This window comes from Eulemur rufifrons, chromosome 20, assembly GCF_041146395.1.
Source record: "Eulemur rufifrons isolate Redbay chromosome 20, OSU_ERuf_1, whole genome shotgun sequence".
NCBI lineage: Eukaryota > Metazoa > Chordata > Mammalia > Primates > Lemuridae > Eulemur > Eulemur rufifrons.
In genome coordinates, this window is record NC_091002.1 from 39,199,086 (window position 1) to 39,218,198 (window position 19,113).

Below are 19,113 nucleotides of genomic sequence, written 5' to 3' on the forward strand. Positions count from 1 at the left end.
CCCAGCTGGGTCCCTGTGGCCTATGCCCGTGCCCAGCAGGTCTGAAGAGTCCAGGGCCCTGCGTCACCTAGCTCCAGACTCCCACAGCTGGGCCTGCACGGAGGCCTCTGGGGAACAGGGGACTGGCAGCCGTGCCCAAAGCCACCACAGGGAGTGTTGTTTCATAGTTGAGGCTCAGGAGAAGAGCAGCCTCAGAGCCACAAGGGTCTCCGTGTAGCGCCTGCAGGCACAGAGCTCCTGCTCCCTGAGGCCAGCAGGGATCAGGGTCTGAAGGTACGTGGTGGGCTCTCCCCAGCTCAGCCACCTCTTACTGCCGGGCGCCTGCACCAAGGGTCTGCCCTGCTGCCGGACCGCTGTACTTACAGAGGCAGGGCAGGATGCTCCGTGGAGCCAAGCAGCCTCCGTCTCACAGCCCACGTGTGGGGGGCTGCGAACAGCCTCCTCCCTCCCTTCTGGTTCAGGCTGCAGCAGCAAGTGGACAAAGCAAGCTGGCCAGGGCTGGACTCTGGTCCCTTTATTGAGACTGAGAGGCCAGTGGGTCCAGCCAAACAAAAATAAATTTCTCTCCCAAAGCCTGCCTGCAGGCTGGGGCACCCAGCATGTCCTGGCCGGGGCCCATGGCTGCCCCCCAGCAGCACAGGTCTGGCTCCCTTGGAGTGACGGGATCCTGGCTGCCCCGTATCTGGAGACCCTAAGTGGAAGAGGGAGGTGAGTCCTGGTGGGTCCCCCCCACCCCCAGGAGGGCTGGCCCCAATCAATATCCACGATCTGCGTTGGGCCCTTGGGGCTCAGTCATCGGTCAGCGTGATGACGTCGTACTCGATGCCCTGGTGCTGCAGCTGCTGAATGTGTTCAGGCACTGCCTCCTCTGTGCCAAACAGGCCCTGGGCTTGGGCCATGGCAGCGTCAGCCACTGCTGCCGGGGAGGGGAAAGCACGGTGAGCCTGAGGCCCAGCAGCTGGGCCTGGCCCCTGTAATCCTCAGGGTCCAGCCCCATACCTGTGACAGCTGAGTGTGCTGCAGCCTCCAGCTGAGCCTGTGTGACAATCTGCTGGCCTGGGGACACAGGCACATACTGGATCTGGAGGGGAGATGACGATGAGATACGGGCCTGGAAGAGCCCTGCCCGTGCCCCAGCTCTACCCAGGCCGTACCTGGGATTCCTGAAGGAACGGGGCCCCTTGTTCATACTGGATGTGTGTGATCTGGCCCTCCTGAACCTGGAGTGAGGAAGCCAACCCGTGATCCTTCCTGGGAGCAGGCTGTGCAGCCCTCCCCCAGCCCCACCCTACCTCCAGGCCTCACCTACCTGGATGTGATGGCCCTCAGGGACGACGACATATTCCTGGGGGAGCAGGTGCTGGACACCGTCCTGGGAGATGATGTACTGTACCTGAGGAAGGGTGGGGTGTAGGCAGGTGCTGAGGCCACCCCCCCCCAGGGGCTCAGCTAAGCAGGTAGAGTGGAGGACCAGAGACACCCACTACCAATAATGGCAGTTGTAACTGGCAAGCCTGGACCCTGGGAGGGGTGGTTTGAAGGTACTGTTCCTCCCCAAGAGGGGGCTCGGTGGGGAGCGAGAGGGAGGGCAGAAAGTCATGGCTGAGGAGGGGTCAGCAGCAGCTTACCTGGTTGTCAGAGGTCACCAGGTGCTGTACTGTCTGGCCATCTGCTGTGGTGATCTCCTGGATGTAGGTGGCTTCCTCCTGCCAGGGCCAAACCAGCTCTAGCCTTGGTTCTCTGTCTGCCCCCACCCCTGCCCATAGCCTGCCAGCAGGGCCCCCTAGTCCTGGCTATTACCTGATTGGTCACTGTTTGTTCCTGGGCCACGATGATGTGTTCCTGGCCCAGTGCCTGCTGTAGCCGCTCTGGGCCCAGGACTCCGTGACTGGACTGGAGCGCAGCTGGGCAGAGGGGAGGATGCTCACTCAGGGCTCATACTCTGGCCCAGAGATGCCTCTGGATCCACCCTGGTGCCCACCCCGTGCCCAGGGGCAGCTCACTGTGTAGTGTGGCCAGCGTCTCATCATCACTGTTCAGGATGATGGTCTGGGTGGGAGTCCGGGTTGGGGTCCGGGCTGTAGGGGTCCCTGACTTCCTCCCATCTGGACTGTGCAGCCGCTGGATGTGAAACTTGAGGTGCCCGTTACGGTTGAAACTGAGGGGGACGGAAGAAGGCTCGGGGCGGCTCCACCACGCATGCCCAGCGGCCCCTGCCCACCAGCACCCAGCCTCACCGCTGCCCGCAGAGGTGGCACGCGAAAGGCTTCTCCTTGGTGTGGGTCAGCACGTGCCGCCGCAGGTCCTTCTTGTTCTTGGAGGCGAAGCTGCACTGGCTGCACTGGTGGGGCCGCAGGCTTGAGTGTTGTGCCATGTGGGCCTGCAGGGGGGCCACCAGCTGGGTCAGGACAGATGGCAACAAATCCCCCGGTCCCTGCAGACAGCTGGCCAGGGAACCAGGTGAAGCAGGCCCAGGAAAACCCAAGCCCTGTGCACTAATGAGGAGCTGGGTAAACAGCACAAACCAGACCAAGCTGTGGTGCAACTGTGTTGTGTTGTAAGTATGAAACGCCACGGGCTCCACCATCAGGACCTGGGAAAATTCTGTCCCAGCTCACAGACTCAGTTTATCCATGTGTAACTTAGAAGAGTCGGATGAGGGAATCTCTGAAGGTCCCATCCGGCCCCGTATTCTAGGGCTTAGTCCTGCCTAATGGGGCCTCAGTCGCTGCTTGGGGAGGGTGGGGCTCTGGGCCCTGCCCCCCACCGAGCTCTGGGAGGATGGCCACATCTGAAAACTGGAAATCTCGGGCAAGCGGGAACGACTGTGGACCTCCCCCAGCACCTGCCTCACTCACCTTCTCCACACAAGCTCCCCACCCACCTTGACCCTCTGCCTTCAGTTCTAGAAAGCTCGAGTTGTCCCAGCCATGCCTCACGCCATCACATCTCTGTGCCTTTGCTGCTGCAGGCCCAGCTCCGCCATCCCTCCTCTGTGCCATCTTCCCCAGCACCCCATGTCCAAGTGACTTGCTCTCCATGTGTCTGTGCTCCCTACCCTGCGCACCTGGTTCACGTTGGGGACACTGTCTGCATTAGTCACGTAACGTCTGGTTTGCCTCCCCACCAGACCAAGCTCCCTGAGAGCTGGGACCCTGCTGAGTCATCTCTGACCCTAGAGGGGAGCAGAGGACCTGGCTTGAGGGGGCACTCAATAAAGGTTTGTAATACAAATGAGTGGCCCAATGAATGACAGCAGAAGAAAGGGGGTGGGGGACACCTACCCGGACTTCAGGCCACTGGTGAGCACTGAAGGGGCAGTCAGGGCACTTGAAGGCACTGGGCCCGGCGTGGGCCCGTTTGTGACTCTCCATCTCTGCTCGGCCAGAGAAGGCCTCGGCACAGATCTTGCAGGAAAACTTCTTTGATGCTGCAGTGGCTGCAGATGGTGGTGAGGAGGGCACGACCAGGCCCAGGGCTTTGCTGGCTGCAGGAGGTGGGGAGGCAGAGCTCTGGGGGTCCCCCACCTGGTGGGTCTTGGCTGGAGATGGGGGCTCAGGGCCATCTCTGGGCAGCCCTCCACACTGCAGCAGGGGCCACTTGGCTCCAGAGGCTAGAGCATCCGGACTCGGGAAGGAGATGGAGCCATCTGCAGTCAGCTGTGGAGAGCCCAGGGAGCATGAGGTGCTGGGGAGGGGAGGGAGCCGGGAGGACAGGGCAGTGGTGGCTACCCCCAGCCTCACCTCGATGTGGTGCAGCTGGGTCCCGTCGGCAGCCATTATGTAGTGGGTGCCAGCTTCCTTGAGGGTGTCACTCACAACCACGGCCTGGGCTGCCTCCCCTGGGGGCTCCTCGCTGTGAGCAGAGAAGGGGCAGGATGAGGCAAGGCTCTAGGACAGGATGGTGGGCCACAGGAGCCCACTCCCTGGACAACACACATCAACTGAACAGTGCCTGCCACCACAGATGGACTCGAGCTGGAAGGACCCAGGGATGACCCTTGCTCTGCCCTGTCAGCTGACCCTCCACTGGCTCTCCTGTAAATGGTTACCAAGTGCCCGGCACAGCATCCTGCCTCCTTGGTAAGCATGGCATTGGGGGGGGGGGGAGGCCAAGGGCCTCAGTGGTCCAGCCCAAATCTGGCCAAGTGAGGCAGGAGAAGGCCAAGCTAACAAGGAGCAGAGGTGGAGCCCCCACCATGAGCCTGGTCCCTGGGCAGGGCTAGCAAGGACCTGCTGCCCAAGAGCAGAGGGCAGATGCTGAGAGACCTACCTGCCCAGGTGCTAGCCAAGGGAATGGACCCAGGAATCCTGACTCCTGTCCCAGCTGAACAATTTGGGACTTGGATTCAGGGCTCCCTCAGATGGCCTAAGGTTCACCAAACATATAAATATTCCTCCTGCCCAAAAGTGGCTCATTGTTGGGAAGCCAAATGCAGGTGCCAGGTCTCAAGTGTCAGCAAAGAAGCCTGAGCTTGCTCCAAATGTTAGAACCAGGAAACACTTGGGATCATCTGAGACAACGAGCACTTGGGCGTGGGAACCAAAGGGACCAGAGTTCAAATCCTCCCCTACCGCAGGTCTGACCTTAGGCCAGTTACTTAACCTTCCTAACCTGTTTCCTCATTTGTAAAATGAGGGTCTCATGGGAATGATTTAGGTGAGATCAGGAGCTCAAGTGCCTGGAACATCTAAGTGGCCCCAAAATAGTGGCTCCTGACCTCCTGAGGACAGACTCTACCACCCCCCAATCACTTGGTATGTATCAGGATTTTTGCCTCTTGCCAACTAGGTTTGGGTGGTTAGGGCTCAAATCTGACTGCCCCAGCACACCTATACGAGGCAGAAAGGGGCCTTGCAGGGAGCACGTCTCACCTGTAAGGTGTGCCAGGAGCTGATGTCCCCTCCTCCATAGGAGGTGCTGTGATGACACTGTAGCCAGCCCCACCAAATGGACCTGGTGCCAGGGTGATCTGTGGTAGTTCAGGGGCACCTAGCTGGCTTTCAGCTGCCACGCTGCTCCCGGGCTCTGCCACGTGGAGGGTTACCACCTGTGGTGTGGCATCTTCAGAGGAGGGCTGCCCACTAGGGGATGCTAACCCTGCTTCCCGGTCCTCTGACTTCACCACGGCCACCTGCAATGGCACCAGTGGGCACAATGGGCAGGGTCTGTGGCAGAGAAGCTAGTGTGCAAGACCCTTCTCCATCCTTGAAACTCACCCACAATGGCCAGACCCAGTACCACCACCACTCATTCGCACAATCCTAGCTTTTTCTAAAATACACTCTGGTTTTCCAAATCCCACTCGGCAACTGGAAATAGACCAATAAGAATAGGGCAGGCCGGGCGCAGTGGCTCACACCTGTAATCCTAGCACCCTGGCAGGCCGAGGTGGGAGGATCACTTAAGGTCGGGAGTTTGAGACCAGCCTGAGCAAAAGCAAGACCCCGTCTCTACTAAAAATAGAAAAAAATTAGCCAGGCATGGTGGCACGCGCCTGTAGTCCCAGCTACTCAGGAGGCTGAGGCAGGAGGATCACTTGAGCCCAGGAGTTTGAAGTTGCTGTGAGCTAGGCTGATGCCACTGCGCTCTAGCCTGGACGACAGAGGGAGACGCTGTCTCAAAAAATAAAAATGTAAAACTTCTATATACCTCCCTATAGCTATGAACTAAATCATATGAAGATTTCCAGGTCTGCCAGCCCTACTCCTTTGTGAAGTTTTCGCTGTCCCTGGCCTCTGGCAGCATGTTACTGCTCCAAATTTTTGGAATTTATATTCTCAAACACACACTCTCCATCTTTTCAAGAGGCTGGGACACAGGCAAGACTTGGAGACAGGCTGGATGTGCAGGGAGCTGTGAAGGTGACCCCAGGCACTTGGGTGAGGACAGGAGAAGTAAGGGGATGAACTTGGGACGAACTTGGGAGGAGGACATGTCAGGCTTGAGGTGCACGTGCCAAGGCCACTGGAGCTCAAGAGAAAGGGCTAAGACAGATTAATCCGTGGGCGTCTTCAGGCTGTCAGAGGTGTCACGCGATGAGGGTACTCTGCTAGATGGGAAGCTAGTTCAGACCCCTGTGGGAGCACCCACAGGCACAGGGTGACCACAGAGCTGGGAGGAAAACCGAACAAGGACAGGGCCCCCAAAGCCACGGGGAGCAGTGCACACAGCATCCCTGGCCTCCTGGGGTCTCCCTGGCACAGCCAGTCTCCCTCTGCGTTTGCCCACTGGATTCAGTGGCGCGCTCTCTCCGGCTAACAGGGAGCTTGCTGAGAGCAGGGGAGCTCTGATTCATCGCTCTCCTCTATTCCCAGGGCCGGCACAGAGCTGCGCACCTAAGGTAGCAGGGGTGGGGGAGCAGGTGCCCACGCAGCTCACCTGCAAGGCTGTGCCCCCCAGGGCCCGCTGAGTGCTCATGTTCAGCAGCAGATCCAAGGCTGTCTGTGTGGCCATCGCAGCTGACTCCTCAGCTCCTGGGTAGGGTGGGATCTGATCCTGACAAAGGGCTGGAAAACTGGCACCCAACACTGCCCCCCCCAATCTTCCAGCCCCCACCAGCATGACCCTGCCCCTGCCCCACTCCTGGAGCCCCCGCCCTTGCTCAGAACTCACCTTGCTGGTAGATGATGGTGGTGCCGCCCAGGGTGTCAGAACAGAGCAGCGGGGGGGTCTCAGGTGACTGGAAAGGTGCTGCCTCTGGGGGTATCTGGGTAGGGATGTGGCCACGCCTGAGACAGGTTGGCCTAGATTCAAGTGCCGTTTACCAAGCACCTCTGATGTGTTGGGCATCTCACATCTGTTGGTTTGTTTCATCTTTGTTTTCATTTTTCAAGATATACCAGCTCGATGCTACAGGTGAACCAACTGAGGCTCAGAGAGGTGAAGTGGCTGGCCTAAGATCCCACTCCTAGTAGGTAGCAGGGCCATGACTTGAACCCAAGACTGCCTGACTCCAGAGCCTCAGTTCTACCAGCACACTGTGGTCGTCTTTCTGGGACTAATGTGTCAGCCTCACGTGGCAGAGACAGCTAGCCATCTATCCTGAATCCATCCTCCCATTCTTTTTTGCTAACAGAACTCTGATTTTCATCAGGGAGGCAATGTACCCCAGCTACAAGACTACATTTTTCAGCCTCCCTTGCAGCTAGATAAAGTGTGGCTATGTGACTAAGCAAGTTCACAAGGAATATAGATGGACAGATGGCAGGTATCCTTTCTGTCCCTCCCCCACCCCTTCTTCCTGCTTCCTGCCTGGGATGTGGCTAGAAAGGCTGGTGCTCCTGCAGCTGTACCAGACCATGAGACAACTATAAAGATGGAAGTCCTGTGCCCAGGATGGCTGGGCAAAAATACTGAGAGAGTTTGGTCCCTGATGATTATGGAACTGCCACACTGGCCCTGGACCACTGACCTCTGGAATTCTTCTGTAGGCAAGAATAATAAACTACTATCACAATTAAGCCACTGGTGTTTCCATTCTCTATTACCAGCACTGGAAAGCCACCCCTACTGTATTAGGGCTGGCGTATCTGTGACTCAGCTAGTCGTTCCCACAGCCTGGAGAGGCAGGGGTCACTTTGTTGGACCTCAGTGTGCAAATGAGGATGCTGGGGCTGGGAGAGATGGTATCACACCGTCATCCTGGCTCACGCCCTCAACCCCGTCTGTCTGCTGCCTGCTCGGCTGACCCTACCTCGGGAGGTCCTGGAGAGCTGGGAGGTAGCGCAGGGGCCGCGCTGTGCTGCTGCTTCAGCTCCTCGATCTGCTGCAGAGAGAAGAAGGGGCGGCGGCGGGAGGGGGGCTCCTCGGGGTGGCGCCGCCCCCATTCCTCGAAGCTGCTTGCATGTCTGCACCGTACGTGCAAGCGTAGATTCTTCTTGTGCCGTGTGCTGAAGTGGCAGTACTCACAGGCAAAGGGCTTGGCCCCTGTAGACACAGGTCAGGGGATGCTGGCATCTACCCACCCCCTCCAGGAAGTCTTCCCTGACCCCAAGGACCACTGCGACTGACTCACTGGCAACGATTCATTCCCATGCTTAGGGAAACACGTGCCACTGTCCACTCTGGTGGGCCAGGGCAGAAATGAATCAGAGCCACCCTCTGCACCCACAACCTTCCTGTGAGTGCCTGTTTTCTTTTTTGGTTTTTATTGTTTTTTTTTTTTTTTTTTGAGAGACAAGGTCATACTCTGTCACCCAGGCTGGGTGCAGTGGTGCAATCATAGCTCACTATAGCCTCAAACTCCTGGGCTCAAGTGATCCTCCTGCCTCACCCTCCTGAGTAGCTGGGACCAGAGGCACATGACACCACATCCGACTAATTTTTAAATTTTTTGTAAAGATACGGTTTCGCTATGTTGCCCAGACTGGTCTCGAACACCTGGGCTCAAGCAATCCTCCCAGCTTGGACTCCCAAAATACTGAGACTACAGGCGTGAGCCACTGTTCCCAGCCAAGTGCCTATTTTCAAGGTCACGTGACTATACGCTCCTCGTGTGAATCATCTCCCCCAGGTAGACAGGGATACGGCTAAGGAACCCCTTGGTCCCTTTCTCTGTTCTCCCCTAGTGTGCCTACCAGAGGGCGAGGCACCAAGGAGGACAAAGAACCAGCTTTTGCTGTGCAGCTTCTGTGGGCCAAGCACACGCTGCCGCTGCTGCTCCACCTGCCAAGGGCACATGAGCCCCAGCGCCCAGCACACACGGGGCTTAGGGAACAAATGGAGCTCACTTTCATAATAACCACAGGGCAGGCACTTCTGATTTCCCCATTTCACAACTATGGAAGGCTCAGAGAGGGCAAGCGACTGGCCCAGAGCCATCCAGAGAGTAGCCAGCTGAGTGGAATCTGAGCTCCAGTCAGAGTGAACACACGTGGGAAATGCTCTTTACATATGAAGGACTTGGGCTGTTCCCATGGCTGGGGCTGCTGAGGGGGAAGGACGGGGACAAGAGCTGAGCCTCCAATGGGGGGGTGCAGGGAGTTGAAGGGTCGTGGGGTGGGGCTGGGTGTGCCGAGCCTGACCTGTGTGCTTGACAGCCACGTGGGACAGCAGGAAGTCCTCTCGGAAGGTGCGGTAGGGACAAAAGCTGCATTTGAAGGGCTTATCACTGACATGGGACAGCTGGTGGTTCAGCAGTGCCTTCTTGTCCTCACAAACAAACTCGCAGAACTCACACTTGAACCTGGAGGCAGTCAGAAGGAGGGAAGCTCAGTGACGGGCAGGGGGTGCTCCCATACCCAGAGGCCTCCTAGGGGATGTACCTGCGGTTGGCAACAGCCTGGATGTGCGTGAGCAGGTGCATTTTGAAGGTGTAGCGCTTCTTAAAGGACTTTCCACACTGTGAGGGGTGGGGTGCAGTTAGATGGGGGGTCACCCAGGGCCTTTACCCACCCCCCCAGTCTGGCTCTCGACCCCCACCCACCTTGTCACACATGTGGGGCTTCTCAGTGCTGTGCGTCTTCATGTGCTGTGTGAGTCTCTTTTGCATGGGGTACACACGGCCACACACGGGGCAGGGGAAAGAGCTCAGCTTTGGGGTCTGGGAAGGTACAGAAGGGGCCAGATGGAGTGAGAAGGGGGGAGGGAAGGTGAGTCCTCCCCTCCTGCCCCACCCCTGTAGGCAGCCCCCAGACAGGCTCCCTTCCCAGGCCAGCACCCCAGACTCACCGGATCTGGCCTCTTCTTCCTGCGGGAAAAAGGCCCAGGAATTAGACCACAGCTTCCCCAAGCCCACCCCAGACCTTCTCACGCTGACCAGGCCCAGTCTCAGCCCGGAGCACCCCTACTCCTCGCCTAAGGCCCTCTGTCTTAGAACAGTGTTTCCCAGCTGGAGTCAACCGGGGAAAACACTAAGAGGCACGCCGTAGGTAACATTCTGCACTCAACCAGACTTGGGAAATGGTGCGTTCCTTCCCCGCTCTCAATCACAAAACATATTTGCATATTGAAAGCTCTAAGAACTCCTGCAGAAAAAACAGCTGCTGAACAGGTATTCAACCTGGTAACCCTAATCTTATTTGACCACAGAACTTCTTGAAAAGAAAAGAAAAGAAAAGAAAGCAAAGGAAAAGAAAAGAAGGAGAGGAAAGGAGAAAAAAAAAAAAAAAAAAAGAAAAGAAAAGAGAGGAGAGGAAAGAAGAAAGAGGAAAGGAAAGGAAAGAAATCCTATAAGCATCTTGGAGAGCTGGATTTTCCACAAACACAGTTTGAGTCATTGTCCTAGAGGATCTCTGAATCCAACCTCTGCACACACACCCCCCCCCATAAAGCTAACTCCTTCCTGAAGCTACAGATCTAAGCATAATTCAGTGAGCAATGCTTAGGCCCCTAAGGTTTTTTCTTTCTCTTTGTCCTAAGTCTGCTCTCTCAGCACCAACTAAGAGCAGATGGACCTGGAATGTGGAAGATCTTTGGGTCATTTACTGAGCACCTTTAGGTATATACTTTCCTTCAATCTCCTCAACTGCCCCCACTTTACAGATGAGAACTAAAGTTCACACCAGGGAAGACAAAGAATTGGGGACCCCAAAGCCCTGCTGCTGCCTGTTCTGAGCCACAAGGAATTGGGGACCCCAAAACCCTGCTGCTGCCTGTTCTGAGCCACGTGATCTGGGATGAATCACCTTGCTTTTCTGATCATGTCTGCAAAGTGCAGTGAAGGGAACCGGCCCAGAGCAGGTGCTCAGGAAGAAGGAATCATGGTTATTCCGGGCCTCCACTTTCCCACTCCGCCAGCCTTCCCTGCCCCATCCCACCCACCCACTGACCGGTCCCGGCTGTGTACGGCCGCGTGCCGGATGACGTCCTTCCGGTAGACACTGGTGTAGCTGCACTCATCACACTTGTAGGGCTTGCTGCCCACGTGGTTGAACATGTGCTCCTGGGAGAAAGGCAAAAGGAGAGTAGGCTGGGGCTTGGCTTCCCCTGATGCCCCTCCCCCGCCTGTGCCCACAGCCTTAGGGTTGCTGCGGGAGACCCTGGGGCAAGGGCTGAGGCCCATGAAGGCCGGGGACTCTCCCCAGCAAAGGCACCCACTCTGCTAGGTTCTCTGCTGGGCTCACCATTTGACAAAGAAGGAAACTGAGGCTCAGGGTGAAGGGACCTTGTGGATGGCAGAGCTTGGAGCTGGCTGCACAGCCTACACCCCCTCACTGCTCTAAGGGGCATCCTCCCTGTGGAACCCAGAGAACCCAGAGCAGTGCGCACAAAGCACAGGGCTCTGACCCCCTCCCACAACCAACAAGTTGCACATTAGCCAGGCCAAGCTGCAGTTTTTTGGGTCACTAAAATGGGACTATAAATACCTACAACCTCACTGGGCTGCAGGAGGATGAAATTATCCAGGTACTGGATAAGAGACACGCTCAGGGCTGCTGCAGGACCCCACAGCACTTCTGGGTTAAGGAGAAAAGGGAGCCCTGTTCTTGAGACACATTACTGCCATCTGCTGGAAAGCTTTCCGACATACTGAATCAGAGGAAACCCGAGTTTTACAGCCATCTGGCAGTCTGCGGTGAACAAGCAGATCTATAATGTCCACAAAGTGCAGTGCCATCGTGCATGGCAGCCCTTCACAGACCCCCCTCTGCATATTCCTGCAGGGCCTGGCGAGCTAAGCATTCTTCAGTTGCCAGTGGGCCAGACATGTGCCCTGCGGAGGACGGGGTGACCCCGGATGCTTCAGTAACTCCCTCCTCCCTCAGCACCGCTGCTTGGCTTTGCCCGCCTTCCTCATCCTCCCTGGTGACCCAGGCCTCCAGGCTGCCGCACCTTGAGCGAGGACCAGCGGCGGGAACGATAGCTGCACTGCAGGCACTTGAAGAGTTGGGGGTCACCGGCCTCGTGGGAGCTGACGTGGAAGCGCAGGTCCTCGTGGGACAGGAAGCGAGAGCCACAGATGCGGCACAGGAAGGGCCTCAGAAGTGGTTTGGGTGACTTGTAATAGTACCTGCCAGGAGAGTGTCGGGAGACATCTGGCTGGGTAGGGGGCCCCAAGGGGCCACCAGTGGCCTGACCGCCCGCCCCGTGCATGCTCCACGTACTTGCGGTATTTCTTGCCTAAGAAGTGCCGAGAGGGTCGACCGCGGCGGCGGGGCGGGGCGTCAGGCTCATCCTGGCAGGAGGGTGCTGCATTCTCTGCATCTGACTGGCTGACGCCAGGTTCCACCGGGGCCCTGCTAGCCTTGCCCAGGGCCACTAGCTGTCCTGGGCCTGAGGAGCTAGGAGCTTCGGGATCCAGTGGCTCCAGAGAGATCTGTCCACTCTGCGAACTCACTAGAGGCTCTCCTTCCACACCTGCCACAGACATGCTAGGTTACAAATCAGCCACAGACACATTAGGACAGACACGGACGGACAGGTGGGCCAGAGGCCAGCCAGTCACAGACCGCCGATGGGCCCATCAGGTTGCAGGACAGACACAAACAGCCCCTGGTCAGAGGGCAGCGTGGATACCACACCCCCTCCTACAGCTGACGGATGCCGTCTGGTGCAACAGCAAGAACTGGGGACCTCCCCGTCCAGGGCCCTGGATTCCAGACATGGCTGTCAGTGACTTGCTGTGCATCCTCAAACAAAGCCATCTCCTTCCTGAGTCTCGTCTGCCCCATTTGTCACATGGAGGCCACAATTCTTACTGTCCTCAGAGGAACAGTCTAAGGCTTGGGAGCAATAGTGAGGCTTGGACATTGGTGTTTCTTAGGGAGGGGTGGCTGGAGGATTGAGGGGAGGGCGAAGACTTCGCTTACACACTTGCAAATGTTTTGAAGTCTGAACGATCTAAATGTGTTACCTCTTTAAAAAAATCCACAGTATTTAAATATATAATACTGCACTTTCAAAATTAACAAAGATACAGACAGTGCTGGTAACACCATTTCTTGATGGGTGCTTGGTTATACAGATGCGTTCACCACGTGAAAACTCCTTGACCTGTGCAGGATACGTGTGATTTTCCATGTATATACCTCAGTAAAAAGTTATTTTGAGAAAAAGACTGAAGAATGTAACAACCCCTCCAAATTGCATGTACACAAACAGCTACCACATACTTTTCCGTGTATGTTTAACTCTTAAAGCAATCCTAAAAGGCAGGTGCTGCTGTCGCCTCCATTCATAAAGAAGGAAATAGGAGATTCACGAGACAAAGTGATCTGCTCCAAGCCACAGAGATTGTGGGGGGCAGAGCTGGCACTCAGACTCACAGCTGGGCCTTTCTGTCCCAGCCTGTGATGCTCTAAGCCAGGATTTCGATGATGTAGCCTCAGGCCTCAGATTTATTCCTCTGTCCTCATTTCAGTCATATTTAAAACATATCTTATTGGTTCAGTTATAAAGACCCAAATTTCTCTTTTACTGTGACAATTTACCAATGCAAGGCATTTTGATAAAGCTGAGATATCATTTCTTGAGTTAGGGTTTCCTAAGCTTTGGTCTGGGAGGGCTCTCCTTTACAAGGACTGCAGGTCACCCCAGTTTCAGACTATAGTTCTGCAGGGCACACTTGGTCCCCAGAGCTCCACAGCAGGTGAGGCCACCCCTGACCCACCCACATGGGCCCCTCCTATGACCAAGTCTCACCATCTGGGAGGTCTGAGGTCTCCAGGCGAGGCAGCTTCCTGGGCCGACCAGGCCTCCTTCGGGGTCTTGGGGTACTTGGGGAGGGGCGCTGGAGCCGTAGCTGCCGGCCCCGGGGCTCATCCTCAGCTGGATTATAGTCGCTGTCCTCTGTGGGGACAGTAAGAGAAGGTGAACAGTGGCTGGAACCTGCCCTTTCAGCCCTGACCCCTTGCCCAGCTCCTCTGGGAAGAGGCTCACTTCCCTACCCCCTGCCCACTCCTCCTTTAAGCCCAGAGCGATGCCCCCTCCAGACCGTGAGCATCCCTCCACCGAGCACCTACCGCCAGCTCATATGGCACCTTTATGTGAATCAGAAAAAGGCGCCCCTTCCTCAAGACACTTTACAGCCACTCATAGAAAAAAGTTTGAAGAAACATTCAAGCCTACAAATTCTATGACTGCCCTATCCAAAACAGCAGCTACTAGCTACATGTGGCGATTGAGCACTTGAAATATGCCTAGCCCAAACTGAGATATAATGAATATACAATGAATTTCAAATAGTATTAAAAAAGAAAAAAATAACTAAAATTTTTATGGCTCAATATTGAAAATAATATTTTAGATATATTAGGCAAATAAAATTAATAATTTCACCTTTTTCTTTTTCCTTTTTAAAATATGGCTACCAAAAGAGGAACACGTTCTTGTGCTTGCATGATACTTCTGTTGGACAAGTGTGAACAGGGCCCCCTGGTGGTCGTTTTCAGTGTGCAGCCTGCACAACTGCACAGAGGTTCCCGGTCCCAGGGCCCAACCTCCCGTCTAATACTGGAGGCACCCGTGGGTGGGTCTGTGCCAATTCCTCCTTCCTGGGCCTCCATGTGGGCGGGGAAGAGCTCAGTGCGTATTTGTAGATGGGAGTGAGGACGGCAGGCCTAGGAACCACGGTGGCCTACCCTCCAGGTCGTCAATGGCACCAGCATCTACAATGTCATCATCGTCTTCCTCCTCTGGACCCTCTTCCTCCTGGGTCTTGGTCGAGGTGCCCCACTTCCGAAGACGTCCCTTTTTGCCAGCTGCTGCTGTTGCTGCTGGGGGGTGAGCAGAGGGTAAGATAAGTTTGCCATGTCTGGCTCCCAGCCCCCCACCCCCACCCATGCAGTCCAGGCTGGGTAGGCTGCTACTGACACACCTGGACGGAAGTGCCGCTCCCGCATGTGGCGCAGCAGTGTGGCCTTGGTGCTGCTCCGGTACTGGCACATCTTACATTTGAACTGCTGTACCACCACCACCTCCATCATGGCCTCTAGGCTCTGCAGGTCCAGTTCCTCAGCATCAGAGGCCGGAGGTGGCTGTGCTGGGGAGCTGGGCCCACCCTGTGTCTCCTCAGGTGGCTCCAGGCACGTGGATGTGGATGTGGGGCCATCAGCCAGGGCCTCAATGGCTGCCAGGCTGTGGGCCAGGGTGGAACTGGACATCGGCGATGTCATAGGGGCGCCTGACAGTGGGTGAGGAGATCAAAGGGGAGGTTAAGTGGAGGGCAGGGTTGGCCTCAAGCTATAGCTACTCCTCCCAGGCAGGCCCAGGGGACCCAGAATCAAATTCCCCACCACAGGCCACCTTGCCAATAGGAAAACTGAGGCCCAGAGCAGTGAATAACCTGCCACAATCACACAGGGGGTGTGTGGCAGAACCTGTCCTCTCCTGCTCCCCTGCCCACTGCAGGCCTCCCTGGGTCTGGTTCCTGGGGTCTTACCGTCATCTGGGCCCTGTAGGATTAGGTACCGCGTGGTCTCAGCCCCACCATCCTCAGCACTGGTCACAGTGATGCAGCCTGGGCAGACATGGAGGGAGGTCACATGGCCTGGTCAGGGGGTTCTCAGCTACAGGCCCACCCCACAGGCCCTACTTGAGCCTGTGACGGGCCTGGCCCATACTTGTTCTGGCTCACCTGTGCAAATGCAAATCAGCTGTGTCGCCCTGAGCCTCAGCTGCCTCCCTTAGCAGGGCTGTTGGGAGGTCTGGTGTGAGTGCTGGCTTAGTAATTGGCCCATAGTGACACAGGAGGCCAGGGCTACTCCAGCTGCTCAGACTTTGACCACTAAACCTGGAAAGTCTTCCATCTTCCTCTCCAAACTTCCTCAGGGTCAAGGCCCAACTCCCACACCACTTTCTTAGGGTTGGCTCCCCAGCCTATCCCAGGGCTTTTTGAGGTGCTACAGCCTCTATACTTGTCATTGACAATAGTAGGTACAGGATGGTACTTAAGAACACGTGCTCTGGACTCAGACTCAAAGCTCAACACCAATCACTGCATCCTGGTGACAGCGGTTAAATTGTTTTGTATCCTCTCTGCCTCAGATCTGTCTCGACTGTGAGGATAATAACATCATCTACCTTTTGGGGTTACTGGGAGGATTAAATGAGCTGCTGTATGTAAAGTTGAGAACAGTACCCAGCACAAATTAAGCAATAACTGTTTCTGTTATTTATGGCACTATGCTAAGAAGTTAACTGCATTGTTTCATGAAATCCTCATGGCATTTACCACTATGAGACAGGCAATGTTACTGTTCCCACTTCACACGTTCAGCGTGGTAAGGTGATGTGCCTGAGTCCACACAGCTGGCTGCTGGACTCTGCAGGGGAGCCCTGTGGGGCTCTGTGCTTGACTCACTCTGGATGAGGTCAGGGCCGATGGTGGACTCGATGATCTTGTCGATGGCGGAACCCAAGTCCGAGGAGGAAGCCGTGCAGTCAGACACCAGCATGTTGGGGTCTGGGAGTGCGCTGGAGTGCACTAGAGCTGGGGGGCCGCCTGTCACCCCTGCCACTGGCCCATGGGACACAGACGATGAATCAGGGAGGTAGCCATGAGGCAGGGGGTCCGTGCTTGAGCTGCTCTCGGACACCTCCTCCTGGGGACAGGTAACAGGGAGGAAGAGAGTTCAGGGGCCAGGGAAGGCAGCTTGCCAGCTCGCACTCACCAGATAGAGCTGTCTGGCCCAAGGACATGGTAAGTGGAGCCACCCACACTGTCAGCCCCACTGGTGACCTATGGGAGACACCTTCCAGTCACAGAATCCCCCATGAAAAAGCCCCAGGGGCCCTGGTTCTGGTCAGGGGCTACTCTAGATAAGGGAAGGGACCCCCACACCCCCAAGCCACAGCCAGGGAGAGCTATTTTCACTGGACTTTTGCATAAGTTGTTCACTCCGAAACTCTTCCTTGCATCACCCCATGGCTAAATCACTACCACTTAGCTGGTATCTCTTCTAGAAAGCCAACCCTGACCCCACGGCCAAGTTAGGACTTCATCCTCGGTGCTGCAGCTGCTAGTATTCCCCCCATCACACCTGTGTTCACTCTGCATCGTAATGCCCCCCGTGCCAAACTGTATGCTCCACAAGGGCCTGGACCAAACCTGTCCCCTGCTGTATCCCAGGGTCCATCACATGGTGGGCACATAGTAGGCCCATCCCTGCCAGACCCCATAGCAAGGGCCACTGCTGTGCACCTCTATCAGGTGATGTCTTAAATATGATCATTACCTTGCAGATAATAATGGCTGTTACTTACTGAGTGCTTCCTATGTGCTGAACACTGTTTTAATTGCTTTGCATTTATTAATTCATTTAATCGTCAAGAAAACTCTACGAGGCAGGTAAATTTATCATTCCCACTTTACAAATGAGAAAACTAAGAGCTAAAAGTTGGGTGGCCTGCTCAAGATCACAGAGGTAGGAAGTGGCGGAGCCAGGAGGAGATGGTTTACAAAGTGAGTCCAAGAGAATGTCTGGCAGGAGCTCACAACCCAGGTATTCCTGCTCCACTTTACAGACAGAAAGGCTGAGGCTCAAAGAAGTCACCCAGTGAACTGGAGGCAGGGCCAAGACTTGAACATGCCCTGTGTGAGGACAGTGGGTAGTACAGTTGCTGAGACCACAGCCTAGATTTGAACCCTGACTCTGTCTGCACTCTGTGCCTCAGTTTCCTTTTCTGTAAGATGTGGGGAAAAGTGGTATGTAGCCACCAGGTGTAGAGAATCAATGAGAAAATCCATGTTAGGGGCTTGGCATGGTGCCTGGCTCTAAGTAAACCAGAAACAACAAATATTAGCTACAAACAAGCCTTGCTGGCTGCTTCCTCTTGACTGCCACGCACTGCTCCTCGCGGTCCCGGGCTCCACCCACGCCGTCCAGCCAGGTGCATACCTGAGAGCGGCTGCCGCGGTCCGAGCTTTGCCCTACACCGGAGTCGTCAGCCTCTGCCTGCCCCGGGGCGGCCGCCGCGTCGCTGCTGTCGGCGGACACGGCTTCCGAGGTCTCCACACCCAGGCCGCTCTCAGAAGGCTCCTCTGGCCGGCCAGGCCGAGGGGCCGCGTCGCTACTGCTCTCCACCTCGTTCTCCTCCATCGGCTCAGGGGGCCGCCTGACAGGGGGGTGCAGGGTCTAGGGCCTTCACTCTGTGAGAAGAGGTGACCTGGGCTGGAACAAGCCGGCCACCTCCCCGGCCCCGGCCCCCACGGCCAACCCAGCTGCACCCTTGCGCCCATTTTGCAGATGATTGAGTCTCGGACGGGGCGGGGTTTTCTCCTGTATCCAGAGGGGAACTCTGGGAAAACTAGACGGAGACGCCTGGCCTCCCGGGCTCTGGCCCTTTCCCGGGAGGGTGGTCAATGACCGGTAATCTTGACCCTTTCCCTCGCTCCCACGATTCCCGTGGAGTAGTTTGCTCTATGGGCCCGTGCGGGCTCAGTGCCCGAGTCCCCCCGCATGTAGGGTCGGTGGTACAGCCTGCAGGCCCCCTGGGTCAGTGGTTCGCTCCCCCCTCCCCTAGTTCCCCTGCGGAGGGGGCTGACAGCGACGGTCTCGGGGCCTGGCGTCTCGGGGCCTGGCGACTCGGGGCTGTCCCCGGCGCTGCCTGTGCTCCAGGCCCGACGCCATCTTGTGGCGGCGCCCGGTTTCCGCTCAGGCAAGTGCGAGAGCGACTAAAGGGCCTGGGACCCCGGGGCCCTGTTCGGACAGCCCCGCCGGCCCGGGACCTCGCCGCCGGGTAACCCCGCAGTATGACCTCACTCCACGGCAGGGTACAGTGGTGCGGCCTGACTCTACCTGAAGCTCACCTGAGGCTTTCGTAGCCACGTTCCTCCCCGACTCCGGCATCGACGAGGTCGCCATCCTCTATCCCCCGCTGCGGAGGAACCCATCGGCCTAGTGTAGGCCGGAACTACTTCCTCCGCTGGCCCGAGGAAAGACAGATTTCCAGTGTTCTGGAAGGTCTGTCTGAGGCCTCAAAACCAAAATCAGGTCCGAAGAGACTCTAGGGTTTTATATGTCGCCTGGTATGGGCAACGAGATCCGCTATGGGTTGGGAACTACTTTCTCCCTTGGCGGAGGGTTACGTAGGAAGTGGTGCTGACGTCATTGCTGGGTCCCTTCCCTGGGCCGCCGGGCTGGGTGCGGCAGAGGCGGGCCCCGCTCTCTTGGGGCGTGGCTCTGGGTGGCCTAGCCACGCCCCCCGGAACGGCTCAGCAAAGTGAGCGGC

General features: G+C 56.7%; 1 protein-coding gene across 5 annotated transcripts; it reads right to left on the reverse strand.

Moving 5' to 3' along the window:
- Window positions 1-777: 777 nt before the first annotated feature.
- Window positions 778-18,744, reverse strand: ZNF335 (zinc finger protein 335). 5 transcript variants are annotated; one of them, XM_069496271.1, is made up of 28 exons: window positions 18,692-18,744; window positions 17,781-18,031; window positions 16,244-16,484; window positions 15,323-15,400; window positions 14,759-15,064; window positions 14,523-14,657; window positions 13,585-13,731; window positions 12,048-12,300; window positions 11,776-11,953; window positions 10,773-10,885; window positions 9,673-9,691; window positions 9,428-9,544; window positions 9,267-9,343; window positions 9,027-9,187; window positions 7,697-7,929; window positions 6,616-6,709; window positions 6,382-6,476; window positions 4,875-5,134; window positions 3,744-3,855; window positions 3,285-3,659; window positions 2,238-2,380; window positions 2,004-2,158; window positions 1,801-1,904; window positions 1,629-1,706; window positions 1,310-1,393; window positions 1,155-1,220; window positions 1,000-1,081; window positions 778-913 (listed from the first exon to the last, which is right to left on the reverse strand). In XM_069496271.1, exons 2-28 carry the CDS (start codon window positions 17,979-17,981, stop codon window positions 789-791), a joined length of 4,032 nt encoding a protein of 1,343 aa, XP_069352372.1. In that variant the 5' UTR covers window positions 17,982-18,031; window positions 18,692-18,744; the 3' UTR covers window positions 778-788. The 5 variants fall into 5 exon arrangements, with proteins under 5 accessions (XP_069352372.1, XP_069352371.1, XP_069352370.1 ...); XM_069496270.1 differs by having other exon boundaries at window positions 778-916; XM_069496269.1 differs by having other exon boundaries at window positions 778-1,081; window positions 14,523-14,654.
- Window positions 18,745-19,113: the final 369 nt, after the last annotated feature.